General features: G+C 48.9%; 1 protein-coding gene across 2 annotated transcripts in view; it reads right to left on the reverse strand.

Moving 5' to 3' along the window:
• The window catches only part of Gpr137b (G protein-coupled receptor 137B), a 34,687-nt gene extending 23,605 nt beyond the window's left edge, over nt 1–11,082 (reverse strand). The window contains exon 1 of one of the 2 annotated variants that reach the window (XM_013114651.3): nt 10,612–11,082. In XM_013114651.3, coding sequence (XP_012970105.1) covers nt 10,612–10,980 — 369 coding nt within the window. In that variant the 5' untranslated portion in view covers nt 10,981–11,082. The remainder of the gene's footprint in view (nt 1–10,611) is intronic. The other variant, XM_005071789.4, reaches the window with a different exon arrangement.
• Between the last annotated feature and the right edge of the window lie 12,079 nt (nt 11,083–23,161).

The following is a 23,161-nucleotide window of genomic DNA, read 5'->3' on the forward strand; positions in this document are numbered from 1 at the left end:
GACTCCACAGTTTTTTGCATGCTTTTATTTGGTTGCAGTTTGGTGTTTCGTTTCTTTTTAGGTGGTGTTTTATTTTGCTTTCTTGGTTTTGTTGCTTTACTGAGTGTTTTTTGAGAAAGAACTTAAAAGTTGGTTGGGTAGAGATGGAGAAAGGATCTAGAAGGAGAAGGACTTGGAGGAGTGGAAGAATGATCAAAATACATTCCAAATTAAAAATTGTTTTAAATAGTAAAAAATGTAATAAAAATTATTTTGCAAAAAAAAAGAGTGGCCCCATAAATTCATATATTTGAATGCTTATTCATTCACCAGGGAGTACAACTGTTTTAAAGGAATTAGAAGGATTAGGAGGTGTGGCCTTGTTAGGTTGGGGGTAGACTTTGTAGGTGTTCCCTCTTTCTCTCCCTCTCCCTCTCCCTCTCTCCCTCTCCCTCTCCCTCCTTGCTGCCAGAGGATCAGGATGTAGAATTCTTAGCTACATTCCCCAGCACCTTGCTCTCCAGTGTGCTGTCATGCTTCTTGCCATGATGATAATGGGCTAACTTCTGAAGCTGTAAACCAGCCCCAATTAAATGTTTTTTAAGTAAGAGTTGCCTTGGTCATGTGTCTCTTCACAGCAGTAGAACACTGACTATGACAGGCTCACGGACACTCCCGAGAAGCTGGATCAGGAACTGGGCATTTCCTCCTTCCCCTCCCAACCCTGGGACCAGGGCTCTTAGGGGATTCCCCCAGAGTGGGTAGAGGGAGGCAGCAGGAGTGACCTGAAGGAGGGGGAGGACACCAGTGTCATTAGAGACTCCATAGGCCTGTCACCTCGTCCCTTTTCTAAGAAGAGCAAAGGGGCCTGCAAATTCCTTTTAGTTTTAACTTCACTTCATCAGCCTTTGGTATCATTGTGTGGAGGGGGTATCATATCACAGGCTAGCCCGAAAGGTTCAATCCTCCTGCCTCTGTCTCTCAGGTCCACACCGCCACACCCAGTTCCTCAGCTTCCTTAAGATCTACCAGGAGCTGGGCACTGATGCAGACCACTTAGGAGGCTGAGAGAAGATCCAAGTTCAAGGTCTGCCTGGGCTACAGAGTTAGAGTCCAGGGCCAGCCTGGTCAACTAAGTGAAGACCTGGCTGAAAATGAACAGGAAAAAAAAATGATAGCATGCTTGCCTCACATCCAAAGGGACTTGGGTTCTATCTCCAATAAGAGGAAAGGGAAGGAACAGAAAAGACAGCAATGAAGTCTTATCAGTGTCTGGTCTGTCCTAGCAGAACTGAGCAGGGTTTCACACTGGGCTTAGATGGCACTCAGTCACTTAGCTGGACATCTGAGTTTCAGTCTTAAGAGGCTACAGCTGACAGATAGAAATGTGCTGGTCCTACATGGTGGGACCCCGCATGTTTCCAGAACTGACTTCTTCACTACCCCTCAGGAGCCGGGGCCCTTCACCACACCCTGCTAGATGACAGGACCCCACGCATGACGCAGTTCTTTTGAGAAGTGGCTGACCTCTGCCTCTCTTCCCTAATAAATCACAGGCTGTTGATGTCACAGATTGGCTCACACCCTTTGAACTCCCGATAACCTGTATTTTCAACCACTATTTCAAGCTGGCACTGACATTCACTTTCACTAATGTGATAATAGTTGGTCCTGGTAGAAATATCCCATTCTACCTACCTTTCCATCTGTGACAGTGTCCTTTGCAAACCTGCTGTCCCCAGAGACATACCTGCACCAACTAAGGAATCCACAATGCTTCCTAACTTATACTTGATTGGAATTCCTTAACTGTTTTCAGGACATGGGTACACGCCTGTAATCCCAGCATTTGGAAGACAGAAGCAGGAGGATCACTTCAAGTTTGAGCCTAGCCTGGGGCTGTATATTGTGATCCTGTTTGTAAATCACCCACTACCACCAAAAAGAATTCTTCTACAGAAAGCTTTCAAAATCCTTCCAAAACAGGGAGTCCCCAGTTCCGTACCCAAACTCATGAAATGTTTTCCTATAGAAAAAGACAGGCTTAGGAGACACAGCACAATCCCTTTGCCCTCTGCCGGCCATGTGGGCTGAAGGTCCTGGGAAGCCCCTGGATGTGCACACACAGATTTAAATGTATGTAAGCAAACTGGTCTGGGCATGTTAAGAATAGAGAGGCTTGCATTTTTTCCAGTGAATTACCACAGCCCTTGTACTCTTTTCCATTTTTATTTTGATATAGAGTCTCAGTAAGGTGCTTTGGCTGGCCTTGCACTTACTCTCAAGACCAGACAGGATATGAACCCCAGACCCTCCTGCCCAGCCTCCAGGGTACCTGGGATGACAGGCATGCACCACCACATCTAACTCTCATACATCTTTTTTTTTCTTGGTTCTCACATATGCTACACAAGAGCACTACCATTGAGTAGCATCCCCAGCCTCTTAAAATATTCCATATACATGCAGAGAGTAAGTAATTCATATGCCCACCACTCACTTTCAATAGGGACACTGTGTATGTCTGTTCCGGAGAGAGAGAGAGAGAGAGAGAGAGAGAGAGAGAGAGAGAGAGAGAGAGAGAGAGAGAGAGAGAGAGAGAGAGAGAGAGAGAGAGAGAGAGAGAGAGATGCCCCCAAAGGTCAATATCACAAGTCTTCCTAATTCAGTGTCCAACTTATTTTTTTTAAACAGTGTCTCTCACTAAATTTGACATTTCCAATTAAGCTAGGTTAGTTATCCAGGGAACTCCAGGGATCCTGTCTCTGCCTCCACTGTGCTGGGATTTCAGGCATATGTCACTATGTATGCCTTGCTTTTTTTTTTTTTTTAATGTGGATGCCAAAGATCAGAAATCAAGTCTTCATGTTTAATAAATAAAATTGCCACAAATGCTTGGTTCTGTTCTCAGCCAGGGTGGTTCCTTCCCTGAGGCTGGTGTTTTTGACCCAGGCAGGCTTATGCTTTTACTGTGTTTGTGTATGTATGCAGAAACAAACTATGGGACTGTCACACACAGATTTGCATTTCTTACAAATGTGTCCAGACCTCTACAGTCTCCTATAGCTGGTGTGTCCCCCGTGACAACCCTCAGAACAACAGCTCTCTTTCCTGCATCCTCACCTGATACCATTTTTACCATGGTAAGGCCACCTGTCCATATCCACCTCAAGCAGAGGAACATCTAACGGAAGAGTGAGGGGTCTGAATCCAGGCTTGAGCCTCGACAGCTTCGCCAATTATCGGCTGTGCATCTGGGATAGGTACCTGACCTCACCACTGCTCAAGTGTGCATATAAATGATGGGTATCAGCACCTGCCTGGTGCATTTCTACCGCCTGGGTGAGTGGAATATGTAAAGGGATTAGCCAGGCACTTGTGTCTTGATAGGTACTATATAGGCCTGCCCTGCCCATATGGCTCCTAGGATTGGGCACCAGCAGACATGTCTTCAAATCATGATTCTAAATGCCAAAACACGAGCCTGGATGCTTTCTTGACCATAAAAGGAACTCTCATACTCAAACAGGTGAGGGACTCAGTGGCACATGAGCATCTACTCATGTCCCTGCTGCACTGCCCACTTCCTGATATACTGGGGAAATTACATAAACCCCAAGCCCTGGTCTTCTCCTTCCTCCCTTGCCTCCCAGCACAGCCGTCATCCCACTGGGTCAAAGTGTGCGTCCACAGGCCTTGAACTTCCCACTTGACTGAGCAGGAGGCCCGAAGGCCAGGGTCCCTGAAGTCAGATGATGCAGAGTATCGCCTTTCCTACAGGATTCCCTGGAGAACTCGGAGTCGCTCTAGGGGATCTGCAGCTCAGGACACCAGTGCAAGACAGCAAAGTGAGAGTGTGCTTCTGCATTCGCTGTTAGCCTTTCCCTCCAGATGAGAGATAAGCTTTGGGACCAGAGAGGGTCTGCAGCCCCACACCTATCCCTGTGTCCATGTAGGGGAGCTGACTGGTCCCACAGGACAAAATCATCCCCTATCACTCTTAAGTGCGGTTAAGGGCACTTAGAAGCTAGGTGTGGTGGTATATGTCTGTAATTCCAGTCTTAGGGAGTCTGAGATGGAAAGATTATGAGTTTGAAGCCAGCATGAGCTACACAGTGAGTTCAAGGCCATCCTCCTATGGGAAGAGCTTCAAGTTGAACCCAAGGACACACCAAATGCTGCTCACTGATACCCCTGCTGTTCCCAGTTCTTGTTTGCTAAGAGCCGGATCCAGAGTCTGCTCAGTCCCAGGAACAGGCTGCTGAACTGCTCAGGCTCAGTACCCGTCACATTACTGCGGTAGCACAGATGTTCATCTGGTACTGTCCCAGGGCGTCTGTACCCTCTGTCCTTGGGTGCCCACAAGTATCGCTGCAGCCTCCTTTAAGGACCCATGCCTCACTGGCCCTCCTTCCACCTGTCCAATGAAGAGGCAGAGGTGACCTAGCTGCCTTAAGGACAGCTTCAGTCTGAGCTACACACCGCCCTGTCCTCCTGTTACTGCCCATCCCAAGCTGACTGGGGAAGCACTGTCCACCTGCCTCGGCATACAACTGAGGACAGCCCCTATCACAGGATCTCTTCTCAGTCCCAGGAGAGGCAGGGCCATAGCCGACGGCACCATGGTCATATTCTCACTGTGAGACACAATCACAGCTTCAGTTCAGTAGCTAGAGCTGCTCAACCGCCACTATGATCCACAGGAGATAACCAGGCACCAGGGAGGATGTGTTTCTCCCATAGAAGGAACTAGTTAGTCAAGTCCAAGGGTTCCACAAAGGAGTGTCACTTGGCCAGCATGCACCAGCAACACACTATATCTTACCACAGGATTCGTTCCTGGAAAGCAAATTATGCAAAAGCTACAAAACAAGTTAGTACCAAAAACATACAGGTTTCCCCCTACAGAGTAATTTTCTGCTTCAGAAATAGGGCAAATGTGGAGGTTTATAGACTTTCCCAGGAACCCATGACCTTGTGGGTCATGTGCTGTTGGATGGTGTTCCTCGTGTTCTACAAAGAATGAATTGCTATGAGAACTTATGAAGGGGAAGCGGCCAGGCTGAGGCCTTTTTTTTTTTTTTCCTTCTCACACTGGGGCTGGAACTTGGGCCTTGAGCAAGTGCTCTTCCACTGAGCTATAACCCAACCTCCTCTTGACATTTTTTGTTTGTTTGTTTGTTTGTTTTTCGAGACAGGGTTTCTCTGTGGCTTTGGAGGCTGTCCTGGAACTCACTTTTGTAGACCAGGCTGGCCTCGAACTCACAGAGATCCACCTGCATCTGCCTCCCAAGTGCTGGAATTAAAGGCGTGCACTACCACTGCCTGGCCTCCTCTTGACATTTTTATTTGAAGACAAGCTGCCCAGGCTAGCCCTGAACTCATTCTGCAGCCCAAGTAGGCCTTAAAATGTTGACCCTCCCACCCCAGTCTCTTGGTAGCAGGGTTGACAGGCCTGTGCCAGAAGGCCCAGCTACTAGGTAGGATTTTAAAGGACAGCAACCAGGAGGGAAGGACAAGCCCACATCATATAAGAAACAAGGAAAGGCATATAAAGGATGGCTCATTCCAAGTAGAAAGGCGGCTTTGCCTAGTGGTACAGGCCTGTCATCCTAGCTACTTGGGAAGATGAGAGCCAAGCTAGCCTGCCTAGATAACACAGTGAGTTCAAGACAGCCCAGGTAACTTAGTGAGACCCTGTCTAAAAATAAAATGTAAAAAGGACTGCGAATATAGCTTAAAGGGAGTGTTTCCATAGCACATGGGAGGCCCTAAATTAATACCCAGCACTGTGAAATGAGCAACAAATACACAATAGATTGAGAGAGGAAAGACACAGATGGTCTCACGCTGTGTGACTCCTTTGGTATGTAATGTCTAGATAGAAAGGATGGGGGTGCTGCCCGAGGCTGCCGTGAAGAGGAAGGGGTGACTGCTTAATGGAAGCTGCAGGTTGTTCTGCCCCCAAGGATCTAGCTGTATGCTGGAAGTGTGGTCCCTCCTGAAGCTATACTAACAGGTAGCAAACACTTCAGCACTGAATGAGTGATACTCTGATGAGCAAAGCCAAGGCTTGCTTGTGACTTGCCTGTAGGACTTGCTTCAGCAAACCCCATAGCCTAAAGGTGGGAAAACCAGCAGGTTTGTCCTAACCCCAGGGCCAGCCAACTACAGTCGCCAGACCAAGTCCATCCTGAAGGCTATTTTTTAAATCTGTGTGCTAAGGATTTTTTTTTTGCCTTTATAAAGGATCATTTAAAAACATAAGAAGGGGGAAAGGGATATGTAACAGAGGCCACATGTGGCTCACAGGCCTGAAGTCCTGGCCAGCACCCCGCACCCCTTCCTTTCTCACCATCTTCCACATGAAGCCTGAGGAACAGGCATCGTGGTGAAGAAACTACTAAGCTTTACTCACCCGTCCCAGGTAAAGACGTCACTCTCAGCTGAAGAATGAGCTAGAATCCTGAACTTCTGCAGCCCCCGTAGGTACTACTTGAGCTGCTGGTGCAAGTAGTTTTCTGTCTTAGGAGCCCTGGCCACTTGGACTTCCAATCTGGAAGTGGCTTCCTCCTCACAAGGAAATTCAAGGTGCCCAGGAAGGGCTGAAGGAAGTGGACACAAGACCGGATCTTTGCCAAACCCCAGATCCTGGCGGGGAGGGGCTGCAGAGTGCTGCATGGGACAGTGCTGGCCAGCTCTGTCGTCTCATGCTCCCTGGCCTGCTCCAGCTCTCTCATGCTGGGCTCAGGGCTGAGCAGCTAGCAGGATGAACACCTAACAGCCACAGGACAGGGTTGGGGCATGAGTCTGAGGACAGTGAACGCTGTCAGATGCACCCTGGTATGGGTCACTGAACTCATCCACACAATGGCACCGACCCACGGCAGGGCTCTGTCCTGAAGTCTATTTGTGTGACGGTGAAAGGCCAGGACTGAGAAGGAAGGCACCAGCATCGTGAGCCCCTAAGGGAGACTACTGCTGTGCAACCTGGTGAGAGCCTGTCCTAAGGAAATAAAGATAAAAAAACAAAACAAAAACAGTGTTGAGGGGACAGCAGAGGAACAGGTCTATCAAACGGAGCTCAAATATCCAGGGATTCACACTACATATAACTTTCTTCTGATTAGCAGACCAAGGCAGCCACTGGCTGCCTCTCCATCGTTCTGGCTATGTCAGGTGAGGCTGAGATGGACAGTCTCATGAGCCTACTGGCATGAGGGTCGCAACAGGCACCCGCTGATCTGAGAATGTGTGGGCTCAATGGGTATAAATGTCAGAGAGAAGGGCATTGCTAAGAGAGTTCTGGAAGAGCTTACTCTGCCAGGGTCCTGCTCCCGTCTCATTTTCTGCACATGCACATGTGAGTGGCGTGCAGGGACTACTCCTGTCTACTAAGGAAAAAGAGCCCAAATGGGGGATCAGAAAACACTAGTAGGTGCCCAGTCCAGCGTCCACGTGGCTAAGCAGTACAGGGACCCTACTACCTCTAAGGCTTCAACGCAAAAGAATCAGAAAGTGGGCCAGGAGGCGGCTGAAAGCCACCTGCAGACAAAGCACTCACCCACAGAGGCGGACTCAGAGCAGGACCAGGGCAGACAGGTTGAGCTACCAGGCAAGGTGCTGCTCCCCTGCCAGGCCCTCGAAGGAGAGCAACAGGCTGAGAGAGAAGGACACACCCTCCTCCAAACCGCTTTGTGTTCAACAAAAACACCGTGGGGCATTCCAGGGGCGGGCTCATTCTACAAGGGACGATGACTTTGTGGCAATGCCTCCTCCTTCGGAGTCTGGGAAGAGGAACAGTTGATGGGTTACATGAAAGACTAAGTGGCATGAGTGTGCCTACGGATGTGACAACAGAAGGCAGCTTCCTCTCCCCCCACACTCCCTTCTTGATCCTTTCCTTGATCCCGGGCCTTCTAGCTCTCTTCTATCCAGTCTCCTGCCTCAGAACCCCCATTCCTGGGGATGTAGGTATTGCACTGTGCAAGTCTCCTGGCCCTCGCTCTTTTCAGTCCCTTAAGTCAAGACTGACAAGTGTGCATGTACATATCTTATCACCGCAAACGGATTTGAGTATTTTCAGGAGGCATTGAGAGAAGTCTCACTCTGAAGTCTAGGCTGGTCTCAAACTTTCAGCAATCCTCCTGTCTCTACCTCTGAGATGCTGAGACCATGCAGCACAGGGACCAGCCAGCATATACTTCTTACTTGGATTTACATGGTCTGAGATGAGCTCAGGCAGAGAGTGATCCTTGGAGAGACACATCTCCAGCACTAGTGACTAAGAATCCCACGGAACAGAACAAGCGAAGGCACAGCAGTCTGGAGTCCAAGAGCCAGCTTCCTAACTCTGCAGAAGGACCAGAATTCTTGTCAGGATGCTACTGTGATGTCACCTTCTCCTGCCAGCTACCTTGAGTCCTCAGACAAAATGTCCCTTGCTACCATGTGTGTCCTCCCACCTGGGGGACAGACATAAAGGAAATGAGTGGCTTGGGGCCTCCTGACCAGTGGCTCTGTGTGCCTGGTCACTTTTCCCCTTGCTCAGCATTTACTCAACAACCAGCAGATGGTGCAGAAAATGTGCCGGCCGGCCCCTAATCCTGCTCTAAGAGCAGGCCTGGCATGTGACTGCCAGAGAGCCAGGGCAGCATACTCAAAAGGGACCAGAGAGAAGATCTCCATCTGAGACACGGATTTCCAGGTGACACCACTTTACCTTCCATTTGCAGCTTGCAGGAACCACCCCACTTTTATCCAATTACAAAGCCTGTGTGTCATGAAACTGATGGCCTGGACTGGTTTTTGGGGTTTAAAGACAGTACTCAGACAAGCCACGCCCATTACCCCTGGACTGAAAAATATGCTGAGCCACAGGAGCACTAAGAAGGCTCCAAGCAGAGACTCAATACATATTTTTTTTTTTTTTGGTTTTTCGAGACAGGGTTTCTCTGTGGCTTTGGAGGCTGTCCTGGAACTCGCTTGGTAGTCCAGGCTGGTCTCGAACTCACAGAGATCCGCCTACCTCTGCCTCCCGAGTGCTGGGATTAAAGGCGTGCGCCACCAACGCCCAGCAATACATATATTATTAAATACCAATATATGCTCCACTAAATATGACATCTGATGGGAGTGCAGAGCCCCATGCTGGGCTACCCTGGAATTCATAGCAATCTTCCTGATTTAGCTACCCAAGTTCTAAGATTACAGGTCTGAACCACCACACCTAACATGTCTGGTATCTTTCCTCTTTTCTCCTTTAGTTTCCTTTCAACTTCCTACAGTGTCTCATATACCTCAGTTTGGCCCCAAACTTGCTATGTAGCTAAGGCTGGCCTAGAACTCCTGATCCTCCTGCCTCCACTCAACAAGTGCTAGGATTTCAGGTGTGCACCAACATATCTGGTATTTGTTAGTCAAAAATATTCCTTCCACATTTTCAGTCAGCGGTTTCTACTATACAAGGGCAATTCTGCCTCTAGGTAGCCAGACCACTGACACTGATACTGTTGTTTTCATCAAAACATTTTCTTTTGAAAAACAGAGATACGTTCAAAGGCACAGATGCCTGCTTGCACCGGCCTCTGGCCAATGAGAAGATACTTCGATTGCCCCATCAGGTGACACAGTTAGAGCTTGCTCCCCACACCCTCCCATCCCCGGGCATAGTACTAGTGAAAATGGACATTTTAGTGCCTGGAAAGCTAATGGGAACTGGAGAAGGCAAGGATAATGTCGCAGTGTCAGTATGCCTTTGTGAACTACTTGACTTGGTATTTGTAAAGCCTCCTGCAATCACTGTCCTTTCATTAAGTAAAGACACGGCCACGGGAGCCTCGTGCAGTCCTTCAGCTTATTAACTACAGGCCTCATAAAATGAAGCTGGTGACCCTGTAAAAAGTGCCCAGGTTCAATTTTATGGCTTATTTCTTGGGGCTTCTCCGATGAGCTCAGAAAGCAAGCCAAAAAACCTCCTGCAGCTGGGGAGCTGGGTGTGCCACCAGACTGCCCTGGTGAAGCAATCCTGTGGAATGAGTTACCAACTCACAGTACAGTAGGGCTCCTGATCCCAAAGGTTCAAAACATCTCATCAAAACCAAGCCCGGCCCACCAGTACTCTTAACAGGCCGTGTCTGGCCCCGAAGTGGGGCCAACACACAGATGGCCTTCCAGGCTAGGGGGTAGGTGTCTTAAGATCAGCAAGGGCCGGGCGTTGGTGGGGCACGCCTTTAATCCCAGCACTTGGGAGGCAGAGGCAGGCGGATCTCTGTGAGTTCGAGGCCAGCCTGGTCTACAAGAGCTAGTTCCAGGACAGCCTCCAAAGCCACAGAGAAACCCTGTCTCGAAAAACCAAAAAAAAAAAAAAAAAAAAAAAAGATCAGCAAGGGAGAAACGAGACTTCAGGCACCCCTTGCATCAGCACGGAATACGATGTGCACAGAGGACTCCGGGTACTCGGTGGGTCCTGCCAACCTTTAGGAACAGAGTGGGGTCACCTGCGAGTAGGACACCAGGATAGAATGGTCCCAGGACCCGCGCCTCGCCCCCACCCTCTCCACCTGCGTCTGTCCCCACCCAGCGGATGGGGGGGTGACCCCAGCAGGCAGGTGAGCGTCTCTCGGGACTCACCTGCGTGAAGTATAAGTTCATGAGCGTGAGGGTGAAGAATTGCAGACACACGGGGAAGCAGTAGAGCAGCCAGAAGACGAAGGGGCTGAACGAGTTGGCCGCCACGAAGTCTCGGAAGTAAAAGGAGAAGAGCACAGTACGCAGAGAGGCCCAGAAGAGGCAGAGGAAGAGGAAGACGCTCTGGTAGCTGAGCCGCTTGTGGCGGTAGCGCAGCACCAGCCAGAGCTGCGCGTAGATGAACACGAAGAGGAGCGCGTAGAAGGCGGTGTAGACTGCTGTGAGGCCGAGCTTCACATACGGCGGTACAGCCGGGCTCAGCGTGGGCGGCAGCGAGTCATTGCGCACCGGCTCCCACGGAGGCGCCTCCATCGGGCTGGGGCGGCTCCGGCTTCATCGGGGCTCGCAGCCGTCCGCTCCCGGGTACCCGCGCATCGCGCTGCACCCGCCGCTCCAGAGCCCAGCCGGGAAAACAAGCCGCACTTCCTCCCGCCGCACCACATGATCTGCTGGGCGGCCTTTGTCTGAGATTGGCAGCGCCGCGCCCCCAGGAGCGCGCGCCCGCACCCGGCCCGCCCATCCCGGCCCTGCGCGTCCCTGGCGCGCGCGCGGCCCGGGGACAGCGGCCTTAGAGCTGAAGCTGGATCGGCGCTCCCGTGCCAAGTACCCTTGTGACTGTGCTTTCACACCGCCAAGACTAGGGGTGATCCGCATGCGTCCACACGCCTCTCAGGACCCCAGGGCTGGGGTTAGGGAAACATCTGTGCCCCAACCCGTGCGTTCCTCATTATCCCGCGGCTGGCGCTGGGAATGGGACTGGGGAACTTTAGTGTCTGATGTCTGTGTGTTGCCGCAAGACCCCATCGATGGCGCTGGGGAGCATCCGCGATCGCGTGCCGCCACACTGTGCGCCCCCTTATAGCATGCACCCCAAATGAGTGCATCTCTTTGACTTCTCGCGCCGTCTGGTAACGGAAGAGATTGTGCGCCTGACCTGGGTAACCCTTCTCTCACTCGCAAAATACGCGCCCACAAGCCTCCGTGTTCCAGAAGTGGGAGTCTGATGCTGGCGTTTCATTGGGGGTGTGGCCTGGGGGCGTGTTTGCGCTCTTGACCTCTCGTTTTCTGCTGATGCCTGGTTTTGCAGTTTACTCTTTTATTTAAAAACCAAGCCACTTTGCAAGTTCCTTTTCCCATACACCCACGCAGTCACCCGCCTCTAAGAATAAAATTGTGACCACGAGCTGGCCAGCTTCTGCGACGCTGCGGAACTTTAAATGCAAATAACCAAATGGCTGGAATTTCTCTCCGGCCTGTGCTGGTAGCCACTGCTTTTAGACCTAGCTACGCAGTGTTCTCTCGGAACTCTTAACTACTGTACGCGGTAGTGCGGCTGCGCTGTTGCCCTCAGGGCAGAGGGGCACTAAGGGTTAGGTGAGACAAGTGCCATCGGATCCACCCAGAAACCCTGTCCTTCCTCGTTGCTGCTGCTCAGAGGTTCTCTTGTCTCAGATGAAGTTGCCTGGGTTAATCCCCAACCCTGCACCACACTACCTTTATAGTGGTAGTGTCAGGGGTGGTAAGTTCTGAGCTCTCAAGAAACCAAGTTGCCTGTGTGCAGATGTAACTGGGGGAGCAGTTAGGATAAACAGTATGGTGTTGTACTGTAACATGAAAAATAAGAGACCCAGAGACAGATATTGGGGTTCAAGCTTCAAACTGAAGATCAGAGAAACAAAGCAGCCAAGACACTAGGTCTTACCTCTTCCCAACTGAAATGGCTGATCCTCAGAGGCAAAAGGCTCTCAGTTCTTGTCTCCTCCTCCTTTTATTCCTTTCTCTGCCCAGCCATATTGCTCCTGTCTCCACTTTCCTAGTGCTGGGTTTAAAAGGATGTGATCCCAGCTGCTGAGATCACCTTTGTGTGAGCTGTTTCTTTTAGGACTGGATCAATTTTGTGTAGTCAGTGTGGTCTTGAACTAACAGAGATCCATCTACCTCTTAATCCTGAGTCCTGGGATTAAAGGTGTGGCGCACCCACTGCCTGATCTCTATAGCCTGTAGCTGACTTTGCTTTCTGTACCCTCAGGCAAGCTTTAATAAATCATAAATAATATATCACCACATTGTACAGTTCTGAAAGTCATACTTCTGCTATTACAGATGAAGGAAGAATGAACCGAGAGGGGAACAATCCATCTACACCACATGTTCAAAAGAATGCCAACAATAGCTAGGCATGGGGTGATGCTTAATATTAGTTGTCGACTTGATAGGATCTACAGTTACTTAAGCAACACACTTCTGGGTGTGTATGTGAAAAAGGTACTAAACTGAGTTAACCGAGCTGGGAATACTCATCCTAAATGTGGATGGCACCACTCTATCATCTGGAGCATAGGCTGTATAAAAGGGAGAAAACAAGCTGAAAACTACCATTTCATCTACTTCTTGACTACGGGTGCAATGTGGCCAAATGTTTTATATGCCTTCTGCCATGCCTTTTCCACAATAATAGTCTAGATCCTCAAACTGTGTGCCAAAGCAAACCCCTCCTTAAATTGTTTTATTTAGGTATTTTTCCACAGCAGCTAGAAAAGTAACTAACACAGATGGTTGCTTTTATTAAGTATTAAGATGCCTATCACTAGTTGATCCTGTAAAAAAAATAGAAAAAAACAAATGGAAAAGTATGATTACATCAAACAGATAGAAACATGCCTACAATGTGGCAAGGAAAAAAAGCAGAAGTTAGAGTCCTTGATATGTAGATGGTCCTAAAGCTAGGGAAGGTGTTAGTGACTCCTCACTTTAAGGCACATTGTGTAATCTCCATTTCCTTTTATTTTATGTGCTTTGGATGAAACCCAAGGTCTGGTGAGTACTAGGAAAGTGCTCTAACTTTGAGCCACAACCCCAGCCCTCCCTTTCTCTCTATCAGGTCCCTTATCAAGGGGAATCCTCATGAGGGTCATAGCCTGTGAGTATTTGCCCTTTTGTGCCACTAGTAGGAGGGCACATTTTCATGGCTGGATGCCATCCACTCACCTCCTATCACTCATCACAGAAGCACAACCCTTGATCATCACTATCATCAGAGCAAACACTGTCATCATAGTAACGATGATCATCATAGTCTTCACCATAGTCAATACTGTCATCCTAACCATTACCATCATCATAGCCTTCACTGTCATCTCAGTCATCAGAGACATCACCATCATTGTAGTCATCACAGTCATCATTGCCAACAGTGTAGTCAATATCTCACCCATGGAGATATATTATTTATGATTTATTAAAGCTTGCCTGAGGATTCAGAAAGCAAAGTTATCCACATAGAAAGCCAAGTACACACCTTCAATCCCAGTACTCAGAATTAAGAGGTAGATGGATCTCTGTTAGTTCAAGGCCACACTGACTACACAAAACTGGTCCAGTGCTAAGAGAAACAGCTCACACAAAGATGAGATGAGCACTTGGTATCACATGCCTTTAATCCCAGCACTAAAGAGGGAGCAGCGTCTTCAGTAGGCTCAGTCTCAGGATTCTCTCCAGCCATGCTGAGGAGAGGCAGCAGTCTGGGGCTTGGTGAAAAGTTCGTGGATCAGCCCTTGCAACCTGAGCTAGAGGTAAGAGCTAGTGGCAGGCTGCTTTGCTTCTCTGGTCTTCAGCTTGAAGCTTGAACCCCAGTATCAGTTTCTGAGTCCTTTTTGGGGGTGGGAGTTTTCGATACAGGGTTTCTTTGTGGCTTTGGAGGCTGTTCTGGAACTCACTCTGTAGACCAGGCTGGCCTTGAACTCACAGAGATCCACCTACCTCTGCCTCCCTTGTGCTGAGATTAAAGGTGTGCTTCACCACCACCCTGCTCAGTCTCTGGGTCTTTTATCATGCTACATTCATCACAGCCAATATCATCATCATAGCCTTCAAAGTCATCAAAGTCATCACCAACATATCCCATCATCATAATCATCCATCATAGCCATAACAATCATCATAGCCATCACAACTATAACAGCCATCACAGTCATCATAGCCATCACAACCATCATAGCCATCACAGTCATCACAGTCATCACAGCCATCACAGTCATCACAGTCATCACAACCATCACAGTCATCATAGCCATCAAAACCATCATAGCCATTACAGCCATCATAGCCATCATAGTCATCACAGTCATCACAGTCATCACAGCCATCATAGTCATCACAGTCATCACAGTCATCACAGCCATCATAGCCATCACAGTCATCATAACCACCAGTTGTCATAGCCATCACAACCATCATAGCCATCACAGCCATCAGAGCCATCATAGCCATCACAGTCATCATGGTAATTACCAACATCATAGCCATCATAGTCAGCCACTACAGGCATCAAAGTCACCAGTATTGTCATAGCCATCACAGTCATCACAACACCACAGTAATCAGAGCCATCCATATCATCATAGCTAGTGTTTCTTCAACCTACTTTCATGAGGAATCTGAGAGAGCCAGTATCCATTTCCAGGGAACTGTGCCAGAATCCTCCAAGTAGAGAAATACCTTTTGAGTCCTGTATTAGTTTCTGCTGTCAACTTGACACAAACTAGAGTTACCTGGGGAGGAGGGAACTCTCAGATCAGAATGGCCTGTGGCATTGTCTGTGAGTGATTGCCTTCAGTGATACTTGATGTAAGAGGGCCCACTCACTTTAGGTGGTTCTGTCCTGAAATAGAAGGGCCTAGGCTGTATCAGGAAGCTAGCTGAACATGAGCCTGGAAGCAATCCAGAGAGCAGCAGCCAGCAAGCAGTGTTCCTCTGTCCTTTTCCATTCAAGCTCCTTCCTTGAATTCTAGTCCTGAATTCCCTCAATAATGGACCGTGACCTGGAAGTGTATGATGAAATAAGCCCTTTCTTCCCCGAGTTGCCTTTGGTCATGGTGCTTGTCACAGCTCCCAATAGTCTCACACCAAGAAAGCCAGAGGTGAAAGAGCAGAAATGGGAAGTTGGCAGGGAGACTGAGAAGTGCCATTCTCTTTATCTTGCAGCCATGTGTCTAGGTTTCTGTGCTGCTGAACACAGCCATATTAGTTCCTTTTGGTGCAGCTATGACTGAAACACCTTCAGAGCAACTTGAAGGTGCAAGGACTTATTCTGCCCATTACAGGGGCTCCAGCTCATTGTTTCTTGTCCTAAGCACTTGAGTGAGAGTGTGCAGTGGCAGCACTGTGTGGTGGGGCGGATTCTTCACCTCATGGCAGGTGTGAAGCAGAGAGATGAACAGGAAGGAACTAGAGATGAGTTAGCACCTCCAAAGGCCACCCCCACGGACCTAGCTCCTCCAGGTAGACCCCATTCAATAAAATATAAAAGGCATTTTAGAAAAGGACCCTGAGACAACATTTCCCTTTATAGGATCTGTATTAGGGGAGTTATAAGAACATGGCCATAGGGAGTCACAATGAGACCCTCAGATGGGACAGAGTAGGACAGATAGCTTCCATGAATAGCGTAAGAGGGTCCTGAAGGAAGAGAGATGGGCCCTTTAGCGCTCAGGATACCAGGAGAGTTAGAGCATCATAGATTGCATGGTGGGACAGGCTTTAAATCCGTAAGACAAAGGGAATGCCATCATCCTTACAGGTTTTCAAAGGTAAATAGGCAAGCTCTATGGCACATGGCCTGGTCCAGCCTATGTGCCTTCTGGGAGAGAGACTGCAGGGATATGCGGCCTGCAGGTTCATGCCTACAATGCCAGTTCTCTGGAGGCTAAGGCAAAAGGATTCCTATGAGATGGTGTGAAACTCACTACTAAACAGCCCAGGCTGTCCTCAAGCTCAGGGCAGACCTCCTGCCTTAACTTCCTGAATGCTAGGATTGCAAGAGAGAGCATAGTTTGGCCTACAAAAGCACAACCCTCCGGCCTCAGCCTCTGAAGGGCTGGAATCACAGGTATGCATCCCCATGCTGTTAAGTGAGAGGAACTTCAGTGAGCTTTACTTTACTTTGCCTTCAGTTCTGATCCCTAAGCTTTCAGGGCATCTCCGGTTACCTTGGGCAGTGTTGAGTGTCACAGCCCTTGGGCTGATGATACTCAAAGGCAGCCTATGGCCATGCTCACATATTACAGTTGATATTCATAAGCCAGCTTGTGGCCATGCTCACATACTCACATATTACAGTTGAAAGAGCCCTCATAGCTTAGCCCTCTGAAAGAGAAAACAAGGCCACCTCAAGGAAAAAACAAGTGCAGGCCAGCTCTGGGGCCCAGGGACTGGTCACGCCCAGGACACCATTTGCATTTTCATCTGGTACAGAGCACAGTGATGGCTTTGTGCTTTTGAAGGAGAGTGACCTCCCAGCCCACAGGCATAGCAAGTTTGAGACCAGACTGACTGGACTTGTGATGCTCTGTCTCAGGAACTAGGAAAAAAAAGAATACAAAAATCACCCTGTAGCTTCAGTGGTGATCTTTAAAATGGGGTGCCACCTCACCATGGCTTGGTTGCTGGGACATTACCTCTAAGGATCAAGCAAGAGTCCCTCACTATGTAGAGAGCAAGAGGCAGCTTGCTGTGCCCCTGTGCTGAGTAAAGAAACCTCTGGAAACAGTGGGACACACATGGGAGGAACAAGAACTAGATGACTCTGGTTTGCTGCAAGCCTGTGAGAACCCCAACTCTCCACTCCAGTGAACCTCAGCATCTATGAAAATGATGGACCCTGGATATGTGTGTCTATAGTGTTGTGCCCACAGTACAGGATCCCGGGTGCAGCAGATTATCACCTAGGTACAACTCATGGAATAAGGAATATCAAGCAAACTTCAGACAGGGTCTAGAAACAAAGTCCCATCAGTGAGACCATCAATGGAAAGGAGAGGTGACTAAGTCACTGGGAGAAGTCTCATCAGAGGAGGGTCCCACTTAATTCGGCCAGCAAATCTCAGCCCTACTTGTATACTTTTCCTAAGTAACTCCCCACACTGAGTGGTCCCCAACCCCAGAGGTTCCTATACACTCCTTGATTTTAGAGGCAATGAAGTTTACTCAGTTCTCTAGGAGGCTTCCATGGGTCTGGGATGGTGAATCAACAGGGCACTTCTTCATTTTCCACTTGTTGATCTCTTTTACATTATGGAAAACTATAAAGGAGCTATAAAGGAAAAATGGAAAACAATTTTCCTCCTGACACTACAGGTTATTAGGAGAGTCACAGTGGAATGTGCACACTTCAGTAGGGAGACTGAGAGCTTTGAGCTATTGTATTAGTGGATCTAGGTCTGTGTTCCTCCTATCTGGACCTCTGATCTGGAAAGGCCACTTGTGGTAGTTTGAAAGAAAATGGCCTACAAAGGGAGTGGGACTATTGGGGAGGTGTGGCTTTGTTGGAGTATTCTTATTGTGTCACTGAGGAAGCAGGCTTTGAGGTCTCCTATATGCTCAAGATACTGTCCAGTGTCTCAGACCACTTCCTGTTGCCTGTGAGTCAGAATGTAGAACTCCTTCTCCAGCACCGTGTCTGCCTGCACGCTGCCATGCTCTCCACCATGATGACAATGAACTACACCTCTGAACTATAAGCAAGCCATCCCAATTAAATGTTTTCCTTCATAAGATTGCCGTGGTATATGGTATTCCTTCACGGCAATGAAACCCTAACGAAGACATCACTCAGGGACACAATGGCTGTGACACGGGCAGTCACTTGAGGACTGGCACCATAAGTCTCAGCTTCAGGGCTGGGTGTCCCAGGTTGGAGTGAGAGGCAGGGAAGCTTCAAGCAGGAAGCAGTGTGAATGGATGAAGAATGGGGGGACTGGAGAGGTAGCTCAGTCCATGAACAACTTGCCATACCAGCTTGAGGACCTGAGTTTGATCCCAGGCACCCGTGTAAAAAGGCCAGCATGGTAGTAATCACAGAGCTGTGGAGTTGGAGACAGGTGGATCCTAGGCGCTTACAGACCAGCCAGCCTAGCCTAATAGATGATCTTCAGGTTCCGTGGGAGGCTGTCTCAAAACAGGTGCAGGGCAATTGAGGATGATACCTTTCATTAGCCTCTGACCTGCATATACGCATGGCCTTCATATGAGTGTGAGTACATTCACTCACACACACACACACACACACACACACACACACACACACACACACACACACACACAAGGAAGACAGGAAGGGGTTTGAAGAGAGCAGTAGCAGAGTTGTCTGATAGGGCAGACTAGTGGTGAACCAACAGTGCCCCAGGCTGTCAGAAAGGTCAGGCATAGAATGAAATAACAACAGCAAAGTAGAACAAGCAAGAAAACTAACTAAAGATCTTTTTTCAGATCTCCCTGTGTAGCTCAGGCAGTCCTAGAACTCATGATGCCCGGCGCTCAGCTTCCAAGTGCTGGGGTGGCAGGTACGCACTGCCACACTGTTTGCGCTGGTTCTTTGTTTTGTTGAGGCAGGGCCTCACTATGTAGCCCCAAAGATGACCTTGAACTCCTGATTCTCCCACCTCCACCTCAAGTACTAGGATTACACCACCTTGCCCAGTTACAACCAGTTATTTTTCAGGTCTTAGAATGAAATTTGTCACGGTGTTTCCTTTATGCCCTTACTTTACTCTTCTGTTCTCCTGGCTCATAGGTAGTTAGAGGAGCCTCTGACAGGTTAGAGGCCTCCTCCCGCCAACGACATCCAGCTCCCAGAGGACAGAACTGGCCTAGCGCACCATGTGCCTAGGTCTGCGCCTAGCTACTGTAGTGCTGCCTGTTGGTAACCAACAAGGTCTACTAAGCCTGGATGAGACTGTGCCTGCTCCTGTGGCCCCAGAGCTGGCAGCCTTCCAAGAAGTAGTTCCCCACTGCGCCACTTGCCTAGGGACTGGCCTGCTGTCCTTTAATGTACAACTAGATGCTGGACTCTGTTCCTCCCCATGAGGTGGACAGGGACGTGAGGGGCTGGAACCAGTAGCAGCCAGCTCTGCTCTGCTTGGATAAGGACAGCTCCTGGTGACCGCTTAGCAAGGGCATTGTAGTCATGGGAAGCTGCTCTGGTCTGGGTTCTGTCTCCATGGCCCTTGACCCCACAACAGCAGGCTGTAAGGGATCAGATGCTAGACCGGGAAAACCATCTCTGTGAGCACATGGGACCTGTGGGAGCTGAAGGAGTGGCTGATACAGGTGTGGGGTGGGGGTGGGGGCACCCTGGGCACCATGGTCAGTTCTGACACTACGGGATGGTTATAACTCAAGGCAGGAAGACAATACACATATGCTTAAAAGCCTTTTTAAAATTTTAATGTGAGTCCCAGAGAGATGGCTCAGTGGTTAAGAGCACTTGTTGCTTTTGTAGAGGACTAGGGTTTGATTCACAGCACCCATGTGGTGGCTCACACATGCATTCCTAATACACAGAAGGCTAAGATAGGAGGGTTGCTTGAGTCCAAGGCCAGCCTGGATTACAGAATGAATTCTGAGAGGTTAGAAGTGTCCCCCAAAGACACATAGCCATGGAGAGCAAGGCTGGCCCCAAATGTCCTGCATCTAACAATGAGCCACTGAGAAACACGTGCCCTGTGGTGTCTGACCAGTTCTGCAGGGCCAGTTTAGTGATGCCTGACCTCAGTTTCCTAGTTTGTAAATCTTGTTCTTTCTCCCTGTTATGACTCCAATGTTGCATGAAGGGGATGTAGGTAGATCCTACAATATTACACATAGGGTATAGGATGGCGGCCTTGGCCCATAGCTCAGTGGGATGGCATCCTGTGGGCCTCCCTGGGGGCTGCAGGGTAGGCAACCCTGGAAGTCACAGCCAACTTGAATTAATCATCTTGGCTAAATAATCAGTGGATTAGATGGAGCCATAGTCAATTGTGAAGGAAGCCTCTTTCCTCCCTCTCTTCTAGTCTCTCTTTATCTCTATCACCCATCTGTCTGTCTGTCTGTCTATCTATCTATCATCTATCTTCTCTCTCTCTCTCTCTCTCTCTCTCTCTCACACACACACACACACTCTCTCACCTGCTGTCGCCCTCCTTCTCTCCTCCTCCCTCTCTTCTCTTCCCTCTCCCTCTTCCTCTTCTACCCCTTCCCTATTCTTTACTACTCTTCAATCTCCCCTTCCCTTCCTTTTCCTTTCTTTTTCCTCTTTCCCCTGCTTCTTTCCTGTCTCTCCTTCTGTTCCCCTGACTTTTTAAAGACAGAGTCTCACTATGTTGCACTGGCAGGCCTGCCATTCACTATGTAGACTTGGCTGACCTCAAACTCACAGAACTCCACTCACCCCTGCCTTCCCAGTGTTCGAATTAAAGGGACGTGCCACCACAGCCTGGCACCTCCTCCCCTCTTTATGACAACATCAAGTCTTTAGCTCTTTCTGGCCAAAGCCAGTCCTGAGCTCCAGAGTCATTACATTTGGTTATATTTGCAATTCAAATATATTTGCGAAGGAAATGTACAAGTGCTTTCAACTTCTGGGCTGGGTGCCTTGCTTGCCGTTAGCACATGCAGCCCATCTATGGAGGAAATACCCTCCCACCAATGAGTTGCTTTGACTGCCAGCATTCTCAGTACTGTGTGATTGCCCTGAAAGTTGCTGAAGCCACTTAGTGCTGCTGGAGGGCCCCCAAAGACAGCCCCAGCATCTCCTGGGTCAGCTCTCTAATCTGCCATCATTTCCTTGGTCTCACCATTTCCTTGGTTGGCTCAGGAGTCACCTGTTAGGGAAAGCCACCCCTGGCCCAGGGTGGTTACCCTTCTCCAGTCTTCACACGAGCTGGAATAACATGACAAACTTGCAGTCTCTTGCTGTCTCCCATCCCTGTGTAGGCAGATGGCAGACGCCGAGGGTGTGGGGTTAGGAAACCTCAGGCCTGGCACCACGTGCACCTGGCTCCATGGGTGTTAGTGCTCATCTGTAACTAGTGTTCACTGCACAGTGGGGACAGCTATGCTACCTATGAGGTGACGGCATACATGAATAGACCAGGACATGGAGACTTTTCATTCCTATGTCCACTTCTACCTGAGACATCATCAGCCACAGAGATTAAATCCCCTTGGGAACTCCAGGTATAACTTGATCCTCCTCTTTCTTGTAGGGACCTTGGCAAGTCATCAGATACCTCTGGTCCTGGGCTGTGTCCAACTGGAGACCACAGCTATGTGTGCTCACGAGCACCTGAAATGTGAGGGTTTGCAGTTAGAGCTGCATGAGGTGTAAAACGCCTGCTGAACAGCAGGAAAGACCTGAGTTCTAATCTCCAGAGCTCATGTTAAGCTGGACACATAACCTGAGCCTCTGAAATGCTGGTGCTCTTAGGGAGACATGAGAGGTGGAAATGGGAGAACCCTGGGAAGCTCCAGAGAGAGGGCCAGCTGGCATGACTTATGCCGACAATAAGAGATCTTGTGTCAATCAAAGTGGGAAGCAAGGACCAACACTTGAGATTTTCCTCTGACCTCCATACAGGTACCTTGGTATATGTATACCTGTATTGGCGTTCGTGTGTGTGCGCGCGCACGCGCACACACACTCTTAAATTATTCACATGATTCATCTTATATTTCCCATTGACAGCTTCATTCTGTATTCTTGGAAGAATCTAGAAACTTGCATAAATTCTCTCTCTCCTGCCCTCCCTCCCTTTCTCCTCTCTCTCTCTCTCTCTCTCTCTCTCTCTCTCTCTCTCTCTCTCTCTCTCTCTCTCTCTCTCTCTCTCTGTGATACTCTTCAAGGGAACCACATATAATGGACCAATCTGGCTTTGCATATGCCCCAAACAGGGTGACTTAATGTCCTAGAAACAACTTCACCAAAAACCAGAACAACTAAGCAGAGTGCAGTGGCACACATCTGTAAATCCAGTACTTAGAAGATGAAAACAAGGGGACCAGGAGTTCAAGGCCAGCCTCACCCTCAATTATACAGCAAGTTCAATTCCAGCCTGGGTTTCATGAGACATTGTTTCAAACGACGATGCCTGGAATCCCAGCAGTGGTGAGGTAGGTAGATGCAGGAGGATGGAGAGTTCACGGTAAATGAGACTGTCTGAAAACACTGAAAAAGAAAAGGAAAGAAAAAAAGGGAAGAGCTGGAGGATGGGGTAGGGACACTGTGAAACAGTCTTCCAGATATGACACGGCTATTGTACTCATGACACAGCAACTGTGGTTGCCTGCACAAGATCAAGCTTGTCGATATTCTAACACCTATGGAGGAAGGACACATGAAATCCTACCCCTAGATAAGGAAGGAGCTTTTGGTAGTTACTGGCTACTGGGGGAAGAGGGAGTCATTTTCCTCAGTGGTGTAGCCACTGGTAAGTAAGTTGTCTGTGATCAAGTAAATAACTCCACACACATACACATGTAAGCAACGCTGATTAAATCCAGAGGGTTTTAAAAACAAGACATGAAAGGAGGGACATACCAGGAGGAATGAGTTCAGAGAGAGTTGGAGCCAGATAAGAAAGGGAAATAGAAGATGGTGTAGGTGGATATGATCAAAAGACATTATATGTGTGTGTACACAATTGTCAAAGGGAAAGAGGCAAGGAGAAGGGAGGGG

This window comes from Mesocricetus auratus, unplaced genomic scaffold (assembly GCF_017639785.1).
Source record: "Mesocricetus auratus isolate SY011 unplaced genomic scaffold, BCM_Maur_2.0 Super-Scaffold_100013, whole genome shotgun sequence".
Taxonomy (NCBI): domain Eukaryota; kingdom Metazoa; phylum Chordata; class Mammalia; order Rodentia; family Cricetidae; genus Mesocricetus; species Mesocricetus auratus.